The 25,487-nt window shown below is 34.0% G+C and overlaps 1 protein-coding gene across 14 annotated transcripts in view; it reads left to right on the top strand.

Moving 5' to 3' along the window:
• Nucleotides 1-592: 592 nt before the first annotated feature.
• Nucleotides 593-25,487, top strand: part of LOC131028772 (transcription initiation factor TFIID subunit 1) — a 139,540-nt gene continuing 114,645 nt past the window's right edge. Inside the window, exons 1-11 of one of the 14 annotated variants that reach the window (XM_057959111.2) lie at nucleotides 593-977; nucleotides 1,221-1,413; nucleotides 1,493-1,680; nucleotides 1,825-1,950; nucleotides 12,942-12,993; nucleotides 15,327-15,436; nucleotides 18,263-18,325; nucleotides 18,443-18,494; nucleotides 20,935-21,198; nucleotides 21,667-21,728; nucleotides 24,747-24,903. In XM_057959111.2, the coding sequence (XP_057815094.2) occupies nucleotides 12,951-12,993; nucleotides 15,327-15,436; nucleotides 18,263-18,325; nucleotides 18,443-18,494; nucleotides 20,935-21,198; nucleotides 21,667-21,728; nucleotides 24,747-24,903 (751 nt within the window). In that variant the 5' untranslated portion in view covers nucleotides 593-977; nucleotides 1,221-1,413; nucleotides 1,493-1,680; nucleotides 1,825-1,950; nucleotides 12,942-12,950. Of the gene's footprint in view, nucleotides 978-1,091; nucleotides 1,681-1,824; nucleotides 1,951-12,941; nucleotides 12,994-15,326; nucleotides 15,437-18,262; nucleotides 18,326-18,442; nucleotides 18,495-20,934; nucleotides 21,199-21,666; nucleotides 21,729-24,746; nucleotides 24,904-25,487 lie in introns of those variants that run through there. The other 13 variants (XM_057959113.2, XM_057959112.2, XM_059221711.1 and 10 more) reach the window with 13 other exon arrangements.

Below are 25,487 nucleotides of genomic sequence, written 5' to 3' on the forward strand. Positions count from 1 at the left end.
ATTTTGTCATAAACATTTAGAAAACAAAAATTTGAAATGTTGCAGTAAAACAAAAATAAAAATATAATAAAAAAATTCTTAAATAGTTTTTAATATGATCTTTAAATAAAATAAACATAATTTTTCATCAAATTAAATACAATTTAAATAATAAAAATATAAAAAATAATTCTTAAACAAAATAATCTTGAAGTGAAAAGTTAAAAGTAAATAATATAAATGTAATTAAATAATTCTTAAATAGTTTTTAATATGATCTTTAAATAAGTAAAATAAACACAATTTTCCAACAAATTAAATGCAGTTTAAGATAAATAATATAATTATAAAAAATAATTCTTAAACAATTTAATATATTTAAACATAATCATACTATATTTTGAAATTTTGAAATAATTATTAAAAAATAAAAGCCAATCATTTAAAAAAAAAATTTATTAACTAAAATTTTTTATTTCTAAAATTTCTATATATAATAATAAAATAAAAATAAATAAATAATATTCAACCACATAGCTGAAAGGCGGTGAGGGAAAAGAAAAAATCGTCAACAGCAGAAAATCATGGAAAATCGGCACCGGCAGAAAATCCCAGTGTGAATTCCCGGCATGTGGTTCCTACAAACATTTTAATATTTGTAGAAGCTCAATATGAACAGCAAGGGTTTCCCCCACTTGATTGATTGCTTCATGCAAGGTGGTGTTGCCTTCTCCTGCGAGTGAACGCCTGGAACGGAAAACTCTTATACGGTGATTGGATGAGCGTTTGACAATTCCGGTAGGCAAAGCCCACGTTATAATAGCCTATCGGCTAATAAATATATAAAGTTTATAATCTCCCAAGCTCAATATTGAACAGCAAGGGTTTACCCGACTTGATTGATTGCTTCATGCAAGGTGGTGTTGCCTTCTCCTGCGAGTGAACGCCTCGAACGGAAAACTCTTAGACGGTGACCGGATGAGCGTGAGACAATTCCGGTAGGCAAAGCCCACTTATGATAGCCTATCGGCTAATAAATATATAAAGTTTATAATTTGGAAGTTTATAATCCCCCAAATTAGATGTCATGGTTTTTAATTTAGAGTTCAGATTTTAATTTAAAGTTCTCGATAATATAAAGTTACCGAAAATAAGAAAACCACGGAAAACTTATTCTCGTATTTCTCAAGCTTTATCAGTTGCAGAAACGTTATTTCCGATTTTGTATTTATAATTCCCAGGTGAAACAGCGAGGCAAGGTGAGGCTCTTATTCAGAATGCAAACACAAATATTTAAGTTTTCAATTTTCAGCGATACAGAAAGTCATTAAGATTTTGCAGAGGTCAAAACGTCCGGCAAAAAATTAAGGACAAAAATTTCGAACCCTAACTAATTCCATGCAAACTATATCCAGAAACGGTCTATTTTCACAGGTGATTTTTAGGGTTTATGTCATTTTTTTAGCCGAGCAGATATTTCGCAATTTTTAAACACGTTAACACGAATTTGCAGAGTTCTACCCGCAATTAATCGGCCAAAGTCGTTGACTGATAGTCAACGATTTTTTGGCTCGACTTTGGGGAAAAAATCAGCATTTCTGACGATTCGCTGAAAAATAAATTCGTTAATCTATTAAGTGCAGATGATGTAAGGAGTGAGAAAAAATGCTATTTTATAAGCAGAGAGCTTAATATTTGTCTGTAAGTATTGGAATTGCAATATTCACATTCCTAACTTGTGTGGTGTATTGATGTATGTTGTCAATTATTTTTGCAACAGCATTAGGTTTTATTTTGTAATGAATTTCTCTTACTGATATATATTTTCTGGTCGAATTCTGTTAGGTTAATTATTTCTTCAACTTAATTAAGGCTGGCGCTGAATTATTCTCACAAAAAGTGGCCTTGGTTGAATAGCATGCCAATGCCGGTTGATGAGTAATTTTTAGGGCATACAAAAGCAAAATTGAGGTAAACATTAAGTACATTACTTATTTAAATATTTAATTTAAGTGGTTTGGTTTTCTTTGATTCTGTTAGGGCTTCACTGAAGTTTCTGGTACGCATTTCTTGGTTTTTAGTTTTTAAATTTTTTTTAAAAGGGTTTTGGTTGAATTCTTATTCTTAAAATTGGTATGGATTGAAGATACTGTAAATGTGGGCCCTGAATAGTGTTTAGGTCTCATTATAGCATAATTTGGTAGTATAGGTTTGTGACATCTGCTTCGTAAAGCTTTGCAACATGTCTCAAGTGCATCAAACGCTTTTCCTTTGTTTTATGAAATATCAGAATATCATCCACGTGACAATGACAAAACTTACTCAAGTATGGCTTCAACACTTTTTCAGGAATCTCATGAAAATCTGTTGTCACCTCTCTCAATATGATATGATGATAACCACTATTTGACTCTTTAAATTGATTTTTGTGATGTACTTAGCTCAACTCAAACAATCTATTAGGTCATCTCAGATAATGGAAACTCAAACATGATAATTATATATTTTATTGATTGTTCTAGAATCATTGCTTATTTGCCATTCATCCAAATTTGACCAACCACTGATACACCCGTTTGTTTTTAATGTTGTCTTCAGCTGTCACCTCTTAGAATTCTGATTATATGATAGCCACTCTTTACATTGATTTTTATGATGTACTTAGCTCAGCTCAAACAATCCATTAGGTCATCTGAGATAATGAAACTCAAACTTGATAATTTAATATTTTATTAATTATTCTAGAATCATTGTGCATTTGCCATTCTCCACCCTTTTTTTTGTGCTAACACTGCTGGTGCTGCCAATGGGCTCGAACTTGATCTTATCAGCATTATCTCCAGCAACTCTTGAACTTTTTTGTTCACCTCTTCATTCTCTCTAGGTGCCAAATTGCATGCCTCCTTGTTTCACAAACTAGCACCTAGAATGAAGTGAATGTGATGACTGATGCTCCTCATTGGGGGTAATCCTTTTGGTAGATCTTTGAAGTAATTTTGCATGCTCATTTAAGCAATTGTTCACTTCAGCTTGTATTTCACATGCCTTATCTAGTGTTTCAGCTGTTGTTAGGTTTTGGAATGAAAGCAAAGCGTGCTTTTTCTTCATTTACCACTTTGAAGATTTGTTTTTTGGAAATAATTAGCACCTGAGGACTGTTGTTCACTAACTTCTCTTTGTCCTTTGATCGGCTGCTCAAGGTTTACTTCTTTCTATTCTTAGGTTTACTTCTTTCTATTCTTATCAATAGTGTAGATATTTGCTCTATCATCATGGACAGCCTTTCTGTCAATTACCACAGTTTAGCCAACAATACATGACATAGATTCATGAGCATGATATTACACCAAACTTCATCTATACATTATCAAATCTGGAAATTGATCAAGCATCATTCATTTATCAAAATTCGTTGCTTCTTATGCAACAACGACACCTTTTATGGTTTTTGATGTGTTACTAATGCAACGGATGGCTCTGACCAGATATAATTGTCCCATAACTGATGCAGAAAATGGGTGGCTTCTTGCAGACCATTTATTATTCCATTTTCCTTTTGTTTTCTATTTTAGGCTTTTCTTTTTTGCCACTTTCATGCTGCTGTAAGTGGGGAGAAGCTGTTGGTTTTGTTTGTTTTTATTTAAGGGCAAAATAAGGCTCCATTTTGGGTAGAGGGGAACATGGGAGCAGAAAAAGGAGAGTTTTTTTATTTTCAGAATAAAGTAAACCAATCTCTGTGCTCTGTCTCTTCTTTTTTCAGAAATTAATGAAAAAGACATGTTGCAGACTATTGTTGTTTTAGCTATTTTCCGAGTCTATGGCTGTTTGGAATTATTGACTGCTTTTCCAGTTCTCTTTTATTTTTCTGTTAGTGAGAACTTGCAGACAGAGGTGTTATTTGCATCAGTTACTTTTTTTAACGTATGCTTATCCACCATTTCATTTGTTTGTTTTTATTTAAGGGCAAAATAAGGCTCCATTTTGGGTAGAGGGGAGCGTGGGAGCAGAAAAAGGGAAGTTTTTTGTTTTCAGAATAGAAGTGAACCAATCTCTGTGCTCTGTCTCTTCTTTTTTCAGAAATTGATGAAAAAGACATATTGCAGACTATTGTTGTTTTAGCTATTCTCTGAGTCTATGTCTGTTTGGAATTATTGACTGCATTTCCAGTCCTCTTCTATTTTTCTGTTGAGAGTTTGCAGACATAGAGGTGTTATTTGCATCAGTTACTTTTTTTAACCTAAGCTTATCCACCATTTCACTTGACACCGAATTATTCATGGTACCACTATCAATAATGACCTTGTATCATTACCTCTTGATTTGCAAATGGTTCAGAAAAGACTTTTTCTCATTGTTTTGCACCGATTCTTTATTCTTGTTTGCTGATTTCAGCAATACCTTTTCTTCAGGAGAACATCCAATTCTCTTTTTCAGTTTTTCTCCTTTCAGTTCTTCAATGTGTTTGGTTAATGCAACTGATTGCTCCTCAGCTTGTACTATGCGTGTACTGGCTTTTTTTTTTATGGCTGACATATGTGCTTGAGGGCAATCATAAGCCCTATACCTGAAGCATGTCGCAGAGAATTATGTTCCACTTCCTTCACCTCTTGAAGGGTATGACTTGCCTTTTGATGTATAGCGTCGGTCGGGTCCTTGAGGGCAATCATAAGCCCTATACCTGAAGCATGTCGCAGAGAATTATGTTCCACTTCCTTCACCTCTTGAAGGGTATGACTTGCCTGTTGATGTATAGCGTCGGTCGGGTCCTCAGAGCCGACTTTACCATCAAATGTGTGAAGGACCTTTTCGGTCTTACACATTTAATCAAAGACAATATATTGCCGACTTTTATATTGAAACGGTTTGTTAATAATATATAACTAATATATAATCCCGCCATCTTTTGTGAAAAGTCGGGTTAATTGATGTCTATTAAAAGAGGCGTGTTGGTTGGTGAAAAGCCGACCCTTGGTGGAAGACGTGTTGCTTGGAATAGAACCGACCCTTGGAGAAGAGTCACCCACGTATGTGTATATACATAGTTCGGTTCCCTCTCTCCATGAACATTGAAAAATATCTACAGCAGTTTGTATACACCTTCTGCAGATCAAATACACATCTACAGCAGTTCAAAGAAGAATATACACAGCACATTAATCAAACACAAATCGGATCGCCCTCCTTCACTTTGCACTCAGACTTAGGCGATTTCTATATCTTCATCAAGGCAGTAGATACATAGTATAAACCGACACTATTTTTATAGTGACAGATTGGCCTTGTTAGTGGCCTTATAACTGGCTATGTGTTGACCATATTGTAATCAATTACTCCAATATATATAAGAGATTTTATAGCTGGGTTTTTCTCCCTCATGTTGGAGGGTTTTCCCAGGGTACATGCTGTGCAAATTTGATTGAATCATCTTCTATCTGCATTCTCCTAATCTGATCGTTAAATTTAACATTGCCTCCTTGAGCATTTGATCGACCTTGCCCTTTAGAAAATCTATTTCTACTTGTTTTCTTTTCCTGTCTTCTTCACAACTTCTCTTTAGCTTTCAATGCAAGTTGATATACCTCTTTAATAGTGTGCAATAAGATCACATCTCAGCTTGTATGTTTATCCTCAACTCATTTATATACCTTGAAAATTTCTCTCTGTCTACTTCATGAGACCAGACCATATGATTATCTTGTAGAACTCCTCAATGTAGTCTTTCACACTGAGCTCTCTTTGCCTCAAGTTTTGGAGCATCTCCAACAAGCCCAATCGATAATTCATAGGCAGAAATTTTTCCTTCAAATGCAATTATCTTCTCCCAATGGATCATTTTTTCTCTATCCTCTCTATTTTTCAGATTTGTATCTCCTTCCACCACGGGGCTGCATGACCTTTAACATTGTCTGAGCTACTTTTACTCTCCTTGGATCAGCCACCTCGTCAAACTTGAAGTATTCTTCCATTTCAGTCAATGAATCAATCAATTCCTCAGGGTTCAAAGTCAAATGTGTGTGCCTTCCCTTGCATTTAGCTGTTGTTCTTTAGTTTGCTCTTGTTTCTCTTCATCCCCTGTTACTTCCTTTTCAACATCACTCACACCATCTGTCTGTGCAAGTCCTCTTTTCCTATCTTCTTCATCATCTAATCTGTCTTGTATAACACTTAACAATCCCACAACCTCATTTAGTTTTCCTCCCACATTGGCAGGTCCTATTCTATATCTTCCAACTGCTCATTTGGTAGGCATGTTGACATTCATGTCAATCAATCCTACACAGGCTAGGTATACTCACAAATTGGGTACATCATGTTAACTACAATTCTATGGAGTCTGGATATACACTCGCAAACTGGATTCCAAGTACAAAATTATTGGCATCCTTGTCCTTGCAGCCAATTTCTAAATCATCAGTACACACATGTTATGTGATTATGAAGATCAGGGGAGAAAAAAATGACAATATTAATTACTGCAGAAAATGAAATGCTACACACAGATTATTGTTGCAGAACAAAATGCTACTGCAGTTGTTTTATTGTGGTAATTCAAAATCCTGCATGCAGATTATTGCTGTAGGACATAGTATAGGACATAATGCTACAGGCTACTATTTTTTTGCTGCAAAACAAAATTCTATACGCAGATTAGCAAGGAGCACTGCAGGTTATCTTTTTCTTCCTTTTTTTCCTAGATGGCAAAAAAAAGACCTGCACTTTTTCAAGAACACTAATATTAAGGATTGGCCTTAGGGCAATGCTGACTCTTCATTTTCTGGTTAAGCCTTCACTTCAGTGTTGATTCTTTGCCCTCATCCACTTCTTGGTTAGAAATCTTGTAATGCTTCCAATTCCAAATGATGATGGAACTGTTGTATTATCAAGTCATTGAACCTAAGGATAACTCAGATCACAAATGTGTGTCATGCCCCTGCCTAAGCAATAAAAACCCTATTTAAGAAAATTGTCTTTTCAAAAAGGCTTCACAATTTTCTTTATCAATCTCAGGCAAACAATAACATGGACAGACCAGGAGGATGCACCAATCGGCTTTACTAATGATTTTCCAAGGAGAAGCGCCTATTTTATTAAACTATATACAACGATCAGTATTAAGCAAACTAATACATCAATCAAGAAGATTACAGCGACTGGTTACAATATATAATGAAGAGCAACTACCAAAGGGTGCGAATTATCAAGAGTTACAAGTGGCATTTTGTTTAATGAAGAGATACGATTTCCTTAAAAAGGAATATTTATTCTTTAAAGGGTGCGATCTGATAATGAACAAAGTAATGACCATTCTGAAGGGTTGCGATTTGTCCTGCTTCTAAAGACACTTTTCATAAGGGATACGACTCTTCAATAAACATGAAGATATATAGAGAGAGATTGAAAGCAAAGGAGAGGGGGAAGGGTGTGAATGAATGTGTAAAAAGGGAAGGAGATATACAGAGTATATTTGATATACACATATATATCTGAATGTAACCAGCAGATCTGGTTTATATAAACATTTAAAAGCATCATTGTAGAAGAGAGACTAAGCATTCAAACAAGCAAGAGATTTGCAGTCTCACTATTAATAAATTAGACAGCAGTTTAGATACTGGTCAAGTATTTCGGTATGAAGTATAATGCATGGATTCTGAATTGACTGAATTCTTATTTGTCTTCCATTTGATAGGAAGTAGGAATATTACATAGTTAACATATTGCTACTGTTATATATATATGTTGTTATTCTTGCTACTATGTTGTCTATGCATAATAGAAAAGATATAAAATGATATCCTTAAAACTTTCATCCAATCTGCCGTCCCATTATGGAGGGGAGAAAGTGCATATGAGGAATGCAAGTAGCTAGGGAAGGCATTCAGGTAGAGACACCCCAAGTGGGGCTGGGAGGCCAAATGGCGGGTGTCATACCGTGCTCTTGGGCTTGATGGAACGGCTTGAGGCGCCTTGTATGATCTCCCAAGGGTGCTCCATAATGATGATGGGTTGTTGGGTAAAGTCTTAAAGGAATCCCCATGCATATGATGTAATTAATGTGATGAAATTACATGTTAATAATCTTTCATGGATAACTAACTTGCCTGCAGGATCTCCATCAAGGATTTAAGTGGGCAGTTGTGCATTCCTAGACATAATCATTCCTTATCCACTGAATTTGTTATTCTAGAGCAGAATCTAGGGTAATTCCCAAGAGTGGACATTACAATCTGTTCCAAAGAAAATAGAAGGCATTGCTCATTTTTCTAGGCCCTGCCACAGATGATTTCCAACATTTTTAATCAATGCTTCCTGAAGCTGGTACAACATTTAACTTGGTAGACGTGAGAAACTTAAACTGAAATTAATCCTACCTACCACCCCTAACCGTGTAGAATACATTATTGGAACATAAGTTTTCTCCAATTTCCATTGTGGCCAATAAAAACTGCTGCACAACAATTCTTTGCAGCAATTGTGACTGTTAAAGAATGAATCTAGGTTGTTGAATGACTTTCTGCAGTTGCTGTGGAAGAATTTTCTGCAAAAATTGTGTAACTGTTGTTTAACAAGTTATTGCAAAACCATGTAACTACTGAAAGAAGGAAAGTAACTAATTTGGAATGATTTATTATAGCAACTTTTGATTGCTGTAAATTGACTTTTTGCAATAATTGTGTATTTGCTGCAGAAGAATTTTCTGTAGCAACTGTGTCTACAACAAAATGATATTCTGTAGCAACTTGTAACTGCTGTGCGATGACTTTCTGCATCAATTGTCTGCTGCAAGACAACTTTTTTAGCAATTGTGTGTCTACTGTGAGACAACTTTCTACATCAACAGTGACTGCCAAGGAACAACTTTCACCCTTAATAGTCTTTACACGGTTTGTTAATGCTTCTTGTTGTAAATCAGCAATTTTTTGGGTAAAACTGTAAGATTGCTGTCTTGTCCAGGGATGTACCTCAAGCAAATTCCTTATGCGAACAATTATTTAATTATACACTTAAGCCATACACTACTAACATCTTCACACTCATGTTCTCAATTTTCAAATTGTTCTACTCTTATTTGTGCATGAAAGGACCCCCAATTGTCTAAGAGACACAGTTGTTCTGCGGTTACTCTAACAGTAAAATACTTGTGGCAAAACCACCACTTCAATTAGATTGGCAGTTTCAAAACTAATGTTTGTGTCGACTGGTGGTTTCACTATCAACATTCTAATGATTGCTTAAATAAGTGGTTTTGAAACTGCTGGCACTTTTAATTTGCAGTCTCATTTCTGATAGCTGTGTTAACAGTTGGTTTCATCACCATACAAGAAATTGTATATTTGGAGTCCTGTTGCCAACTTTTCCTTATTGAGTGATGAATGATTTTCAAATTTCCCAATCCTTATGGATCACATCTTGACCTCACCCTTGTCTGATTTTTAGCCGAGGAAAGAATGAGAGCATGATACTTGACACTATTATATCAGGTCAAAGAAAATGATAATTGACACTATATTATAACAGGTCATAGAAATAGGATATCTACACAATTGCATGTCCTTAACTTGTACTGAGATTCTGTTTAAGAAGGGAGTACACGATGAATAGACAAATATTAGAGCAGCTCATAAAAGCAAGACATCATCCTAGCACAGGTTTTTCAGTATAGTGGCTGGAACGTACCAGACTCTCAAGTCAACTATGACATGTTGCTATGCAATTACATGTCCCTTTGGGTTACAAGAGTTTTTCCCTGTGCAAACTGTGGTCTGCTATTACATATCCCTTAGTGGTGTAAAATTTTTTGCTTTTGCGAACCACCATGATTTTTGTTTTGCACCATAAGTTTTTCTCTGCAAGTCATTATCACCATTTGCGTAATCTGCACTATTTATGCTTTTTTTGCTTTGTATTACCTTTGTAGAATTGGGGGCACTTTGCATGCCCTGCCTATCAATTTCTAATTTTGATCTAGCCTGGGGAAATTTCTTTGGCCGTGTGTGTGCTCCAATGCTGTAATTTTGCTCATTCAATTTTGAATTATCTTTTCTTTTGACATACTATTATATTAGAATTGAATAAATGAGTTTGTGCATTTTATGATTAGAACCTGTTCTTCGATAAGCTTTCATTCTGACAGATTTGGAAAACCAAATCTTGTTGAAGAGTAATTCGTATTAGAATATTTAATTATATTTTAGTCACCTATATTTAGTTCCTTGTTTAATGGTCATTTAGCTTTTTAGTTAATTAGCTTTTAAGCTTTATTTAGCATTTAGTTTTTTCTTTTTAGTTAATTAGCTTTTAAGCTTTATTTAGCGTTTAGCTTTTTAGTAGTTCACTTTAAACGACTTGTTCTTAATTTAGAACATCGTCCTTGTAATCTCTTTATATATGCTTGTATATTGTTGAATAGATTATCCGATTATTGAATCATTCATTCAATTTATTTTTCATGGTATCAGAGCGGGTCGATGGGATTCTTTAAAGTTTGGCGAATTTTTTAATTAAAAATTCATGGCCTTCTTCCTGGAATATTTTCCAGATTTTTTTAATTGTTTTTTCATAAAAAACGATTTTGCTTTTTTGAAGGCTTTTTGAGGGTTTCAAGGGTTTCTGGTTCGTGGGCGAATTTCTTTGTGCTGGGCAGCAGTTCATGTTTTTTTTAGGGTTCTGGAGATTTTCGGGCCTGCAACCTGGAGGTTTTTTTTTACAGATTGAAAATTTTCCTAGGGTTTCTGCAATTTTCGACTAGGGTTTTGACCCTTCAGTTCAATTCGAAATTTTAGTCTGGTTGCAGATTCTTGGTGGGTTTTTGGAGACCTCAATTGAGTTGTCATCAGATTTTTATGGGTGCATCGTTTTTTGTGCGATTTTTGAGCCGTCGGATCTGTATTCTGATTTCAGATTCTTGGTGGGTTTTTCGAGAGCCTTTTTGGGTTGGTCTCATATTTTTCTGGGTGCCTTGTTTTCCGTGCCTCAAATTTTGTGCCAGTGAATTTGCCTTGGAATTTAAAAACAGTCAGCGATTTCTGCTAATTCTGTGGATGTCGGGAATTTTGGTGTCTTCTGGGCGCCATTTTTGTTGTACATCCAACCTAGGGTTTCTGCCCCTTATTGTTGTTTGCGTTTTTTTCGATTATTGAATCATTCATTCAATTTATTTTTCAATTTGAAGCATTACTTATTTGAGTGATTATTAAAAAAGGGTCCTGTATCATTGAGTTACCTTGGTTCTGATTGGTATAGTTTGGTTTATTGCTAAGTTATGGGATCGGAATCGGGTATGTGGGTACGGCAAATTTTTTTTGAGCGAGTTGGGTACATTAGTATAAAAAACATATAAAAATCATAAATATGTATATTAAAATTTAAATATATTAGTTATAAATTAAAAAAATATTTATATATATTAAAAATTAAATATATTAATTATATATTAATATTAAATATATACTTTATAAGTTTAATATTATTTTAAACTTATAATTTATTATATAACTATTAAGATATATTTTTTATATTAAAAATTATATATATTAATTATATATTAATATTAAATATTTACTTTATAAATTTAATATTATTTTAAACTTATAATTTTATTATATAACTATTAAGATATAGTTTTTACTAACAATATACTAATATAATGTATAATAATTTTAAAATAAACTATTTTATATATTTCATTATTAAAAATTAGATATATTAATTATAAATTAATATTTAATATATCTTGTAAAATTTATATTATTTTAAATTTGTAATCTAAGTATATAACTACTAATATATAGTTTACGGGACAATATTTTAAGATAATGTATAACGATGAAGGTTTACGACAGCATATATTTTCAAAAACATTATCTTAATATATAGTTTACGGGACTATATATTAATTAATACATAGTTTACGGGACTATATATTAATTAATACATAGTTTACGGGACTATATTAATACATGTATATATATGCAAACCTTAAAATATTAATTATCGTAAACTACTAAGAAAATATATTCGTCTAAAACATTATCTTAATATATAATTTACGGGACAATATATTAAGATAATGTAATCTACTAATCCATGAAGGTTTGCAACAGCATCCATGGATTCCATCATGGTTATTACCATTCGGACAAACTATATTCGTCTAAAACATTTTTGTTCAGGCAGAGTAAATAGTTTGGATGCAGCTATCTGCGGGCGTTGAGCTGGAGCCAGCATATGGAAATCGTCGCCGTAATGCCCTCAGAGTCGAGTTTGGAATCCGTGTTTATTTTTTTTGGTAGTAAATTTTTTTTTGTTTAGGGTTTTCAGAGGTTGGGAAGTGGGCAAAACAGAGTGAATGAATCCTGGCCATTTTTCCACTGATTCCAAGCCGCCTCCGATTCCAGGACGTTTCCACCCGGAATCGGCCTTATTTTCCCATGATTCGGTAACTTAGGTTTATTGTAAATACTTTTCAGATGCTTAGCAGTATAACAGACATTGTAGGAAGCAGGGCCTTCACATGTCCACTTAACTAAACTTTCTTGTGGGACTTGTATGAAGCTGACAGGAATTGCCAATATAATCAAGTTTTAATAATCAGAGTACTATGATGACTGAACTTGCAATCTATACTATAATGTAGAGCAGTGAGAGCATATTGATTTAAACATAAGTTGTCAACAAAACTAAACAAATGAGGTTTAGATATGTTCCCCAAGTAATAATACCATTTCACAGGTTCGCTTTTCTGATTAATTCAAATATTCTGAAAATAACAGGAAAACCTTCTTAGATGCAGGAAAAGTAGTTTAGGCTGAATTTATAATGGTTGTGATAATGAAGGCTATCTCACAGAATCACTATGATGTGTCTTCAATGGATAAGCCTTATGATATCGTGTTTAACAGTGTTGAACAGGTCATGGTATTCTCATATCGATCTTTACAATTTTTTTTTCTGGCCTGCAGGTCCTTGATATGAGGAACGAGACAAGTCTGATTTCCTCTGAAGAGAAAGAAGGTAATCCTATATTTTCCTTTGAGTTGTTGTAGGAGCATGTGTTTTATAGTTGGATCATACAATGATTTATGGAATGGATTCATTCATATTTTATGGTCGTAATGTTTTTCAAATGAAAGCCAACTATATTTCTTTTAGATCTGCTTGGCCTTGGAGTTTTTAAGCTGAAATTCTATCAGCGCTTACTTTGTAGTCATGCAAGTCACTTTTTCTAATTACTGTTTTCATGTTTTAATGCATCTCATGATTCACATCTTTACTTGTTTAAATTGAGTTCTAATAGTACTTTTCAAAATCTTTTGGCATTGCAAGAGACAGATAATTACATTTAGGTAGAATACCTACCTACCAGTGGGATTAATGTCAAAAAACATTCTCTCTTTTTCTGTCTCAGATCTTCCCTTTTGTCTGGCATTTTGCAGACATTCAAAATTTTGAAGCAAATCAAATTTCTTTTGAGCAAATATTCTTTAGTGTTTTCATCTGCTTACAATTAATGGTCTTTCTTTAGTGTGTTCATCATCTGCTTACAATTAATGGTCTTTCTTTAGTGTGTTCATCATCTGCTTACAATTGTGGGAAACCATTAGTGTATGATTTTTACTCCAAATATACTGTATCCTTTTGACAACTTGAATATGCTTTCTATATTTGCTAGTTTTTTAATAATAATATTATAATTGTGAATGCAGTCTAAATTGTATATTTTACATTTTTTTTCATGGTTTAAGCAAAATGGTTGCCTGTGCCAAAAAGGAATCTATGATATACTGTTTCTAAACCAGAAATACTATTTTAAGTTTCGTTAACAATGTAGGAATATTTTTACCATGAAATACTATTTGGTTGCCATATAATATATGTTGTCTTTTGTTTTCAATGAAAATATGCGATCCTGATGACTGCATTTTCAGAATGATGTTACTAGATACTAAAGGGTGCCTCAGTTGTATTTGTATCCTGTGTATCTGAAAACGACATGGGTACATATATGATATAACTACCTAATAGATATTCCAGAAGTTTCATGGTATATGAACTATGGATGCTCTATCAAAGGCCTATCTGAGTGGGTGTGGTTGTATCTGGGCTTTATTCACAACCTATTCACTCCCCTAGAATCACTAATATGGTTCTTGTCTGAAAGCTTCATTGCCTGTGTGCTTCTTTCAATCCTGATGTATATGGTGAAGGTGAATTGGCATGGTTACTGTTACTCTTGAGATTTGGTCATGAGGTTGAAATGAAAGAAATTACAAGATTTGGACCCTGCATAAAATGAAAGAAATTACAAGATTTGGACCATGCATAAGGTAAATGAAAGAAATTGCACTGCAAGCTTCCACAAGAGGATTCTTTCACCAATTTGTCATTTCATTTTGCTCTGGCCTTAAAAAAATCGTTAACTTAATCTTTTATATATTTCTGTGATCCTATTGAAATTTCCATCATGATCAAGTAAGTGCTGTGATTTTTGGCCTCATCAAATGTCTTCTTTGTTGTGTGATTCTGAAGTTTATTAACCATCAAAGCCATTGGAGTCAAGTCGAAGCTATGGTTTCTCCTTGTTTCACATGCTCACTTTATGTTGCTTTTAAAATATTCACTGGTTCTTGCCATGACACTTAACTGGGATTCATTGTTTTTTATCACAAGTAATATTTGCAATTCGTGAGAGACATATTTGCTTTCCTTTGTTGAGTCAAGTTGAAGCCATGGTTTTCTCCTTGTTCCACTCACTCACTTTATGTTGCTTTTAAAATATTCACTGGTTCTTGCCATGGCACTTACTGGGATTCATTGTTTCTTATCATAAGTAATATTTGCAATTCATGAGAGACATATTTACTTTCCTTTGTTCTGTGCTTATCCATGTTATTTAAGTCTTGGAATTGAAGTCTCGTATCAGAATTAATAATTTGATCTTTTTGAGTTTTGTGGGATTTAACCTGTATGTTTCTAGTCATCTCAAGATGTGACCTTTGTGAGTAGGCATCACACTAATGAAAATTTGTCGCAACCCAGGTTTTCGTTATGGTAACTCCATCTTTGCTACTCAGACATGTCCGCTGTACAAAGATTGTATTGCAGAATTATTTTATGCAATTTTGATATGTTTATACATTTTGTTCTATAGAGAGCATTCTAAAGTAGATGACTGGATGATGTACTTGTTCTACTATCAACATTTGCTTTCGTAATAATGGAAATTTAAATGTTTACTTATTCTGCCTTTGGAGCTAGCTAGTGCAAGAGCTAATGTATATCTTAAAATTGATGAGTGTATGAATGAGAATTTGTGGTAACTTCTTTTGTTTCTTTTCTGTATACAGAAGAAGATGAGGAAGATTATGAGGATGACCATGGAGAAAATCCAATTTTCGGATTTATGTTTGGAAATGTTGATAATTCTGGGGAGCTTGACGTGGATTACCTTGATGAGGTTTTTTCCCATTGTTTTCTGTACCATTCTTTTGTTTTCTTTTATTCTGAGCAACAAATTGCCTATTTATACCATGAAATTTTCTAGATGTATATTTCTTTAGTGCCATGGAGAAGTTTTGTGTTTTGAATTCATTTTTATGACCATCAATTTTAGGAGTAAAATATGTCGATGGTTGGAAGTTGTTTTTAGAGACTATAAGGGAAATAAAATATTAAGAATTATGCATTAGTTTTTACTGTTTTTTTTTTGATAGGTAATAGGCTGAAGCCGATAAGGTGTACATACCCTACCCCCTTGTGTGAGTTGAACTTGTGACCTCTCTTTCAAGAGCACAAGTTCTCCACCACTAGGCCAACTCAAGTTGTACAACATCAGCTATTTCTGTTAGTCAAGGCTTGCCAGTAGGAATAAAAAGGGTAATATACCTGTAGTGTCTCCTTTTGTAATGCCCTAGATTTTGCCCTAAAATCACAATTTGTACTAGGGTTAGGAACATTTACTTATTCATAAGATATATCTAATTTATGGTGGGAATTCAACCATAGGAGAGTTAGGATAAGGGGGCATATTTGGGTGCCTTAAATGGTCCTCTACCCTAGGCCCAAGAGTGGATATACTACCCCTCTGGGCCATCATGTGGCCCTTTGCCATCCATATGAGGGGGTGTACCTAGTGAGGAATCCTATAGCCATTCCCTTCTTTTTGTCACCCCTATTCTCCTCCCTGTGATTGGAGTTTCCTTAATCCAATGGTCAATCGTGGTAGAGGTTTGGGGAAAACCACAATAAGGTGTCTGGAACATCCTTCTCTTCTAAGCCTAAGGGCGGGGCACTCCTTGCACCACCTTGGCCTCATGGGACTATCCATCACCACCATGAGGTGGTGTGTTTCGAAGAGGACCACATAACTGTTTTCCCTCCTTCTCTTCTCTCTCTAACCTTCTCATGATTGGTTGCAGCCGTTTAGATATTCTTTATTATTGCCTATATCCAATATGTGAGGACGTACGCCTACTATTTTATCCATATAACATATATACACTGGATACAAGGGATGCCTAGCCTAGTCATCTAGACTGCATACAACACTTAATCATAATCTTTAAGCATACATCCCTAGAAGGATGTTCACATATTATAGATGTTATCATGTATCTATTATTGGTTTATTATTATGTGAAGAGTTATTCATTAAACACCAAGATGCTGTGTACTAATGGTTGGTGAGTTGTCAGACTGTTGTTAGGGACTGCAGGTGGTCTGAAGTAATATATGTATCCTGAATTAGAGATCTTATGTTCTTGATGCCCATTTTCAGTTGTTTTTCCCTTATTGTCCCTTACCCAATGGGAGATTCTCCTCTTATATCCCTTAAGCGACATGCAAGGGTGTAACTTTTACCAATGGCCCTTTGTTCTTGAAAGGAGATGTCTCTTGCAGCCCTAAACAATACTCAGTCGGCCTCGAAGAATTTATCATTTGAATATTACTTATTTCCTTAGCCTTGTCAGCCATTGCATGATATTCATAATCTGCGAATAATTATTTATTCTCCTGGGTTTAGTCGGCCTCTTCTAATAACCCTTACTATTATTATTATTTCTATTTCTAATATTAGTCAGCCCAAGCTTGGCTGTTATTTAAGGCTTCATGCCATAATTGAATAGCAATGCTACAATCTGCAATAAGTATGGATTTTTTGATCTGATCTCTGTTTGCCTGATTGCATATATATACATAGGGAGTGGGGTTGATGCCGATCGATCTACCTTCCTCCCTTTATCTTCTTTTTCTCGTATTCTATGTTTTGTCTTGATTATTCCCTTCTAAAGTCTTATTTCAGATTCTTCCATATATTTCTGCACTGGATCTGATCTGCTCTAATTCTTCTTCATTTATTTTCTTCTATTTTCTGATGCCCTTGATGATCCTCAATACCTCTCTTTTATATCATCCAAAGTGTCCTTTCACCTAACGGTTGTCTTGCTTCAAGTGCAGGTCAGCCAGGTATAAAGGGTCATTAATTTATTATAAATTACTTTGACAAAAATGGGTGCCATATATCAATAAGGGGGGGTTTGCTATTATCAACCTCAAATTATTTTGCCTTAACCTGGTCGGCCGCTAACAAGGTTCTAACCTGGGTCAGCCTTCAAGGAAATATTATTGTTTCTTTCTTTTTAAATTGGACGCCTGGGTTCATTTATGTAAGGCATGGAAATGTTGCTCTTTGTATGTGTGTATGGTGAGGGCATGACAATACCATTATTGAAAATCTCAAAATGGCTGGAATAAAACTCATTTACTTAAGCTTTATTTAGTCCAAATTTCTCCATCTTTGAGTAAAGTTGCTACTTTTAATTTCCTGGTATTGACTGGTATTTTTACAATTTTAATTTTCTAAAATGGCAATTAGACCAATTCTGAAAATAAGTTAGACTTTTGATCACATAGTTGATATATAAATGCTTTATACTTCTAGAGATAATGTTAGATTTCTATTTTTTTTATTAATGGACCCGAGGTAGGATAATGCAAAAGTACCTGCACTGGTGATTCATGCAGGCAATTGATATTAGTTTTTGTGCAAATAATGATTCCCAAAGGTGCATTAACTCATAGAACAACTGACTAATTGAAAGCTTCTTTCAGCAATACATGCATTTATATTTGCAATTAATTTTAATCCTATATCTGCATTGATTGTAAGTTGTAGTTTTTTATATCAAGCTCCTCTCACTATTTTATAATAATGTATTAAAGTTTGCCTAATTTGGAGTAGAAAATTAAGTCCTAAAATTGTAACGGTGTTTGTATCTCACAGGATGCAAAGGGACATCTTTCTGCTTTGGCAAACAAGCTTGGTCCATCTCTTACTGATCTTGAAGTATAACTGTTGCTTTGTTCCTTGAAATACTTCAATACTTTTTATTAAAATAGCCGTGGATAGGAGGTCGGTTTTGAAGTAACGTCATTCTTATCTTATGATTTCTCTCTTTTACAGGAATCTGTCAAAGAAAGATCATCAATTTTTTCAGATACAACCGAGCAAGAAGGTCTTTTTATGATACTTGTTATGCAAGAAAGTGATGCATAATTTCAGCTATTATTCTTGCAAACTTATGACACAAGTCAAGACTCAGGAGTGAGCATGTTTTGCACAGATAATATGGGGTCATTCATACCCTTTCAAAGCCTAGAGATTATAAAATAAAACTCTTGAATATTCTTATTTTGGGAGTTATTGCTTTAATTTTTCTGCAATAGATTAGTTTTTAAATACCTTGATGGCTTAAGATATTGTAGTTTATTCTTGGTGCATTTATTTAGTAATTAGAAGTATAGTGTCAGCTGACATAATCCCTGTAATCACTCATGATACCATTTAAAAAATAATGATGCCTGATCCACTACTGAAAGCAGATGGAGAGTCTTTGTAAAATGAATACGATAAATGAGTGATTTAGAAAAAATGTTTGACATAAGGAGATATGTTATACTAAAAGGTGATCTTGCATTAGTAAAAGTGAAATATAGCTGCAGTTGCACAATCTTAAATTCCTAATGCTCGTCTAATAAACCAAATGAAGAATGGTCCACTCTATTAATAAGAACTTGAAGGAATCTCTCATCCTCTATCCTCCTTGCCATTACTGTACCTGTTCTCATCATTTTTTTGCTCTTTAACCATTCAAATATTATTTCTAGGAATTTGGGGATCTTTTTAGGTTTCCCCTTTCTATGTTCCACTTTTCCTCTAGCTCTCCAAAAAGGAATTCAGTGGAACATGGGAACTTGCATCTTTTGTGAACTGAAGAAGCCCTTGGAATTTTGATTCAAATGGGGAGGAAAAATATTTCTAAGACAATTCAAACTATTAAAAAAAAAAACTAGGCAAAAACATGTCCAAGAAAGATTGTAATTTTGGTTTATTTTGAATAATTTGCAAAATATCTAAAATCTTTTTTAGCATTTTTGAACTTTTTGAGAATTTTCTCAATCTGGTCTTTAGACACGGGAGATATGTTTGCTTTTACCAAACTTTTTCATACGATATTGTGGAAAGAATATTTCATCAATCTTCAAATACAAGAATCTAAACATATACAAATTTTTCTTTACTTTCAAAATTTTGAGAAGGAAACAAAACAAGAAATTATCTAGAGGATTTTCACCAATGATTCTTTTGATCTCTTCTAAAGAAAATATATTACAATAAAAGGCTTTCTTGCATTGATAATGATTTCTGCATCAATAATCATTCAACTCTCTTTTACCAAGAAGGAAACATTCTTCCAAAGTATACATTCATTAGACACCTTGACATAAAATAAATGAAGTGTTTCATTTAACCTATATACAATAGTACGAAGCAATTTTTGATGTAGAAGTAGATTTCCTGTTGAATGACAGCTTACAAGGCAGCTTACTCCAAATGAGATCAATATGTTAGCTTTGTAAAAGTATTTGATTTTTGAAGATTGTTTACATATATAGGTCAAACGCGAAGTTGACTCCAAATGAGATCAATGCATTAGCTCTAGCTTTGTAAAAGTATTTGATATTTGAAGATAGCTTACATATATAAGTCAAACGAGAAGTTGACTCCAAATGAGATCAATACGTTAGCTCTGTATAAGCAGTAATTTTATTTAACTCCTCATGAGCATTAACAGTAGATAACATCTTAAATATTAACACTAGAAGCCAACAATGGAAGACCAAGAGTCCCCACTTAGAATTTTACATTAGATGTCACTTTCAAGGATTTGAACTTGGATCTCCACGATGAGAACTGAGGGATTTGACCAATAGAGGTCCATCTCTTGGACAGGAAGACGGTAATAATATAAATCTGACATGAATTACAGGGTGGTCAAAAAGAGATTAAGAGAATAATTAATATATGTTAAGAACGTATGGTAAAGTATTTTAGCCAGGGCACTGTATTACAAGTAGAGAGATGTGCAAAAATATGGAAGGAGTTCAAGGATGGGCATAATTAATAAAGAACAAAAAACAATTTACATCCAGGTAAGATTCCAGATGTAAGTCAATGGCATTCTTAGATTTGGGAATTAAACGTTATTTCTAGGAGTCAGGGCAATGGTGGAAATCCCGAATCAATGTTATATCTTCTTTGAATGTTAAATGCCTAATGCAACTCAAATCTAATTCTATTCATGTAAAACCATAATTGTGATTCTCTTGGAGGTGTATGTATGTTGTAGATTTAAGGGAGGTTTCAGAATTGGCATCAAGCCAAAAGGGTATATGACATTGGGAATTTGCATATTGTTGGAGCATATTTGCTGTTGCATACATAGTTATCTTTTTCCTTGAATCTGTAATGGTACAAATTGTGGCTGCTTGGAATTCGTCTATGTTCTTTATCTTGAGGAATAGGGCACATTTACTTATTGTAGGCATTATTACAATGCATCACAAGTATTGTTTTTTTCTCGTAAGCATGTTGTTTGTTTTGCTTGTTTGTAGATTATGATAAAAAATCTGAGAATGCTGTGGATTATGAGGATATCCAAGAACAGTATGAGGGGCCTGAGGTACAGACAGGCTTAGGTGAAGATCGGGGATTCTCAAGAGATGAATACTTTTATGCTGAAGCTGCCTTGGCTGGACCTTCCTCAAATCTGGTGGCTTCTGTTTTAGACGAAGACAATTATGATGACGAGGAAGAAGGGGCAGATGAGAAGGATGCTGAGCCAATGGAGATACCTTTTGAAGTGCAGACTACGACAGGTTCTTGTTATATGCTCCTCTATAAGTGATTTGGAATTAAATGTTAGCCTGTTGTAATTTTTGTTCCCATAATTATATTTCTGTTTGTATTGCATTCATGATATGCAGCTTTATAAAATTTGTGGACTTTTCTGTTTGCAATCTATTATTGCTGTTAAATGACAATTACTTAAGTCTCAAAGATACCTAAATGCATGTATTGTACATTGAGGTGATATGCAAGGAATCTAATGAAACATCATCTTATAATTATAGAATGAAAATTTATTGCTTGCTTCACAAAGTTTTTGGATGTCTAAAACTAGTGAGAAAAGGATTCGCATGGAAGAATTTTTTGGACTTTTTCTTATATATGCATTTATATGAACTTTGTTGCTTCATATACAAGTGTCACTTGTAGAAAATGAGATTTTATAATTTTTTTTGGTTGAAACTTCTTCTTGATTGGGTCTATGGCTCTTTGTGCAGAGGAACAGATTTCTTTGATCGAAGCAGTAAATGAGAATGACAATAATGAAGATACTACAGAGGTAGCATTTTCGGCGGTTGAATTAGCTTTGTTATATTACTCTGCTTTCTGTGCATTGATCGCATTGTTGGATAGCAAGACTGACGTTTTAAAAATACACATAGTAAAAGTAGAATATATTTACAAATTTTTAATAGAAAATATAAAATGATAAAAGGGTGATAGGTTATTTATATGCAGATCAAGGTGCACATTCGATAGGATGCACATCTTGATAGTGACTATTAGTAACAAATGGGGCTTAATTAGGTCTATAACATACCCTCTTGTGTTGGAAAGGCTTTGACCTTGAAGATCAAAAGAATGTGATATCCAATATGACTTGGATAAATATTGAGAGTGATGACACATACAATTGGGTTTGATTTATTCAAAATTGATTTGCATGGAGTAAGTGAATAACCGCATGGACCATAGAAATACCATCTAGAATTTGACAACTTTTGATAAAGTTCCCCTTTTCTTGTGTTATGATCTTTGGAGGATATGCTTCAACTTGTTCACCATAGCCTTAGATATTATCCTGTAAATGGTATCATATAAGGATATTAACCAAAATTGGCCATTCTCTGACTTATTTGCATTAACATCCTTCCTTTCTGACCCTCCAGGGATTTCACTGGGCATGTCTCCATGCCTCTTTTGTTCAGTCCAAGGGTCTTCTTGTAAGCTCCAACTAGATTCTCAACTTCATCTGCCTTTTCTTTCTGGGATTTCTTTGAGATGTATTCTTTAGATTTCATGAAAGTGTATTTCATCATTAAATCCTTTTTGTATTTTGTGTAGTCTTGTATTTTCTTTTATCTTTTTTGGTTTCTGCCATTGTTCTTTCCTTTAGTTCCTTTGTATCTTGCATTTTCACTTCCCTTTGTTGGCTTGACCACCCAATTCTTCTCTAGTTTTCCTTGGTTATATCTTTTTTTTTTGGTTTCCCTCCTCATTTGTTTTCTTGGCATTTTGAGCTATAGTTTGGGTTTTTTGTTTTAGTGAAGGACATTCCCTTATGAAAGATCCTTGTTCATGGTAGGTTGTGCATCTGAAGGGGATACCCTTATTGGTTGGATCCATTCTAGCACGGCAGCCTTCATAGTAACAATATTTGGAAGCAGTTGATCTGACTCACAAGTTACAACCATTGCAAATTTGTGCATAGTTTGCCACTTCTCACGGTTACGTTACAGATGCAGATATACTTTTCAATGAAGTCTGCCACTGTTTCAAACTTGCATGCTGCCCATAGGTTGCATGGAAGGGCATGCAACTGGATTCAAATTTGAGGATTTGGATGGCATCTTTAGCACAGGTTTGAAATCAATTTGCCAATGCTTTAAAGATAGACTTGCATCCTAAGAAATAAGGCTTTCCTTGGAAGATCCTATATCTGTTGGAATCATTAGCACATATTGCGCAAGCATAAATTTTATTCATATTTTAATTGAAATCCTAAGAATCTACATATTAACCCTCTCGACAAGAATCTATACATATCATTTTTCTTTTTATCCATGGCCAACTCCAAAGATCTCATTTTCTGCACAGGCATGACTTTCTGATTCCACACCACTTCTATTGTAGCACATTTCTGTCAGCACTTGATCTGACCTTGCTCCCATGACTGGATGCCAGAAATTTAAGCTTCTCCTACCAGTATATCTGAAAAATCATATTCCTTTCCTTTTCTCTTACATATTATCTATGATAGCTTCCCATCTTCGGCTTTCAGTTTATTATTGTATTGGTTATATTCTGATATAAATAGTTTCTTTTTTTTTATTTAGTCATGATTTCAAATGTAATTTTGTCTGTAATATGTATTTGCATTTGGTTCATTATGTAAATTTTGTAGAAAGTTAAGAAGAGCCAGCTGTTCAAAGCAGAGGGAGTTTGCTCTGTACATTGCTTCAGAAGAATTTGTCCCCATCCAATTTCGTGGATGACACAGAGGTTCAAGATGTTTGTTTGTTATCACAGACCACTCTCTGTTTTCTTTTTCAACAGTAATTTTATACTTAGAAAACCAGAAGAAGATAGAAAATGTTGTGCTCTATTGTTGTGTCTGACTCCACAGTACAGATTCTTATTTACAGTCCAGGCTACACTACCATATATAAGCATGACTTGTTACATTTTATATCCATAATGGTTTCTAGTTAAATCGAAAAGTAAAAGCTTTTTTATTAGTCTGTTAAACCTTGGTGCGTAGTCCAGTTGACTCATTATTCTAAGCAACGGCAGAAACTATCTTTATGATATTCTTTCACCTGTGAAAAGATGAAGAAGTACATATTTTGCCTCTTGTTTGCACTGGTGTATTTGATTAATTTTTCTTATGTTATTTTGTTTTACATTGATAATTAGGTTGGTTGTTAGGAGAGATTGAGGGGGGATGCTTTGTTGTTTCATCCTTCATCACCATGCCTGCTGCCCCTGGCCTTCGGCACTTGTCAATGTGCATTACCAGGTTGCATATTAGTCTTTTCATAGTGAGAGACAATTGCACTGGTTCCTCCCTTGTAGGCCCCGGCAGAGATATTTTATGAAAATTCTTTCCGATCTTTCCTATCTTCATCAGCCGTTGCTCTTTGTGGGTTTTGTTTCTCCCACATGGCTATTTGTATTGGTTTCTTAGCCACTTGTGTTGGTTTTGCACTACTTCCTTTTATTTTTACTTTTCAGTAAATTTGTTCCTTTATTTTGCTTTCCCAGGATGTTCTCTTTCTAGAATTTTCTACTGTAAACTGATGTATTCTTGAGTTTCATTGACCTATTTTTGTTTGGTTGTGGACATTAATAAACTTACCTTATCTAAAGAAATCCATGAAGCACATCCTCATTGGATGTATCTTGCAAGATTTCTGGTCTTTCAATTGATTCTATACAGCTTATAATTAGGAAGTTTTCTAAATACAATAATCCCTTAAAAGGAAAAATTTGCTCAGCTTTGTTGCACTGTGAAGTTTGCATGTTCTTTCATTTTAACATCTTAAAAGGCTTAGTCCACTTTTTTAAAATTATGCAGACTGAATCAACAACTGCAGATAAGTGGGAATGTGGGCTCCCAATACTGTGCAAGGAGGATGGAAAGGTTGTCTTGCGCTTCTCTGAAATTTTTGGGGCTAGGGAGTCTTACAGAGTGGGGGAGAAAAAGAGAAGTCAAAAATATAAAATATTGAAGGGTAAGTTATTTTTTGTCAATTTTACATTTCATAACCAACAAAGATCTTACAGAGGCTGTCCCAAAACGGGATTTTTATTTTCTTTGGATTCTATGCTGTTTTGCTTATGTTAGATATTTCTATAAGGCAAGAAAGATTTTATTTGCCCTTTTAAAATTCTACTATAACCATTATATTTGCCCATTGTAAGTTCTATCATTTACAGAGCTAGAATACTATGAGTTGTCACTTACATTGCCATCTTTTGCATATGTGAAGCATTGCCATATCTTTGTGTGCATATTTTGGGTAACGATATCTATGGCATCTTATAGGCATCTCATTCAATAGAATGAATACAAATGTAGTACTGTACTGTTTAAATGAAGGATTGGCAATTACAAGTAGCAATGTAGATATGAAAATTGTTCTATAATTTGTAGGTTCCAAATTTTCCTTTATCTTTACATTATAGCTATGTCAAGATAAGGAACACATAGTTTGAGAAATAATGTCCACTAATTTTTGAACACTTGAGTTGTATTATGTAGATACATTTCCATGTGTAGTTTTTGCAAATAGTGTTAATATAGTTGGCTTTTGCT

The sequence above is a fragment of the Cryptomeria japonica genome, chromosome 5, assembly GCF_030272615.1.
Source record: "Cryptomeria japonica chromosome 5, Sugi_1.0, whole genome shotgun sequence".
In the NCBI taxonomy this organism is placed as follows: Eukaryota; Viridiplantae; Streptophyta; class Pinopsida; order Cupressales; family Cupressaceae; genus Cryptomeria; species Cryptomeria japonica.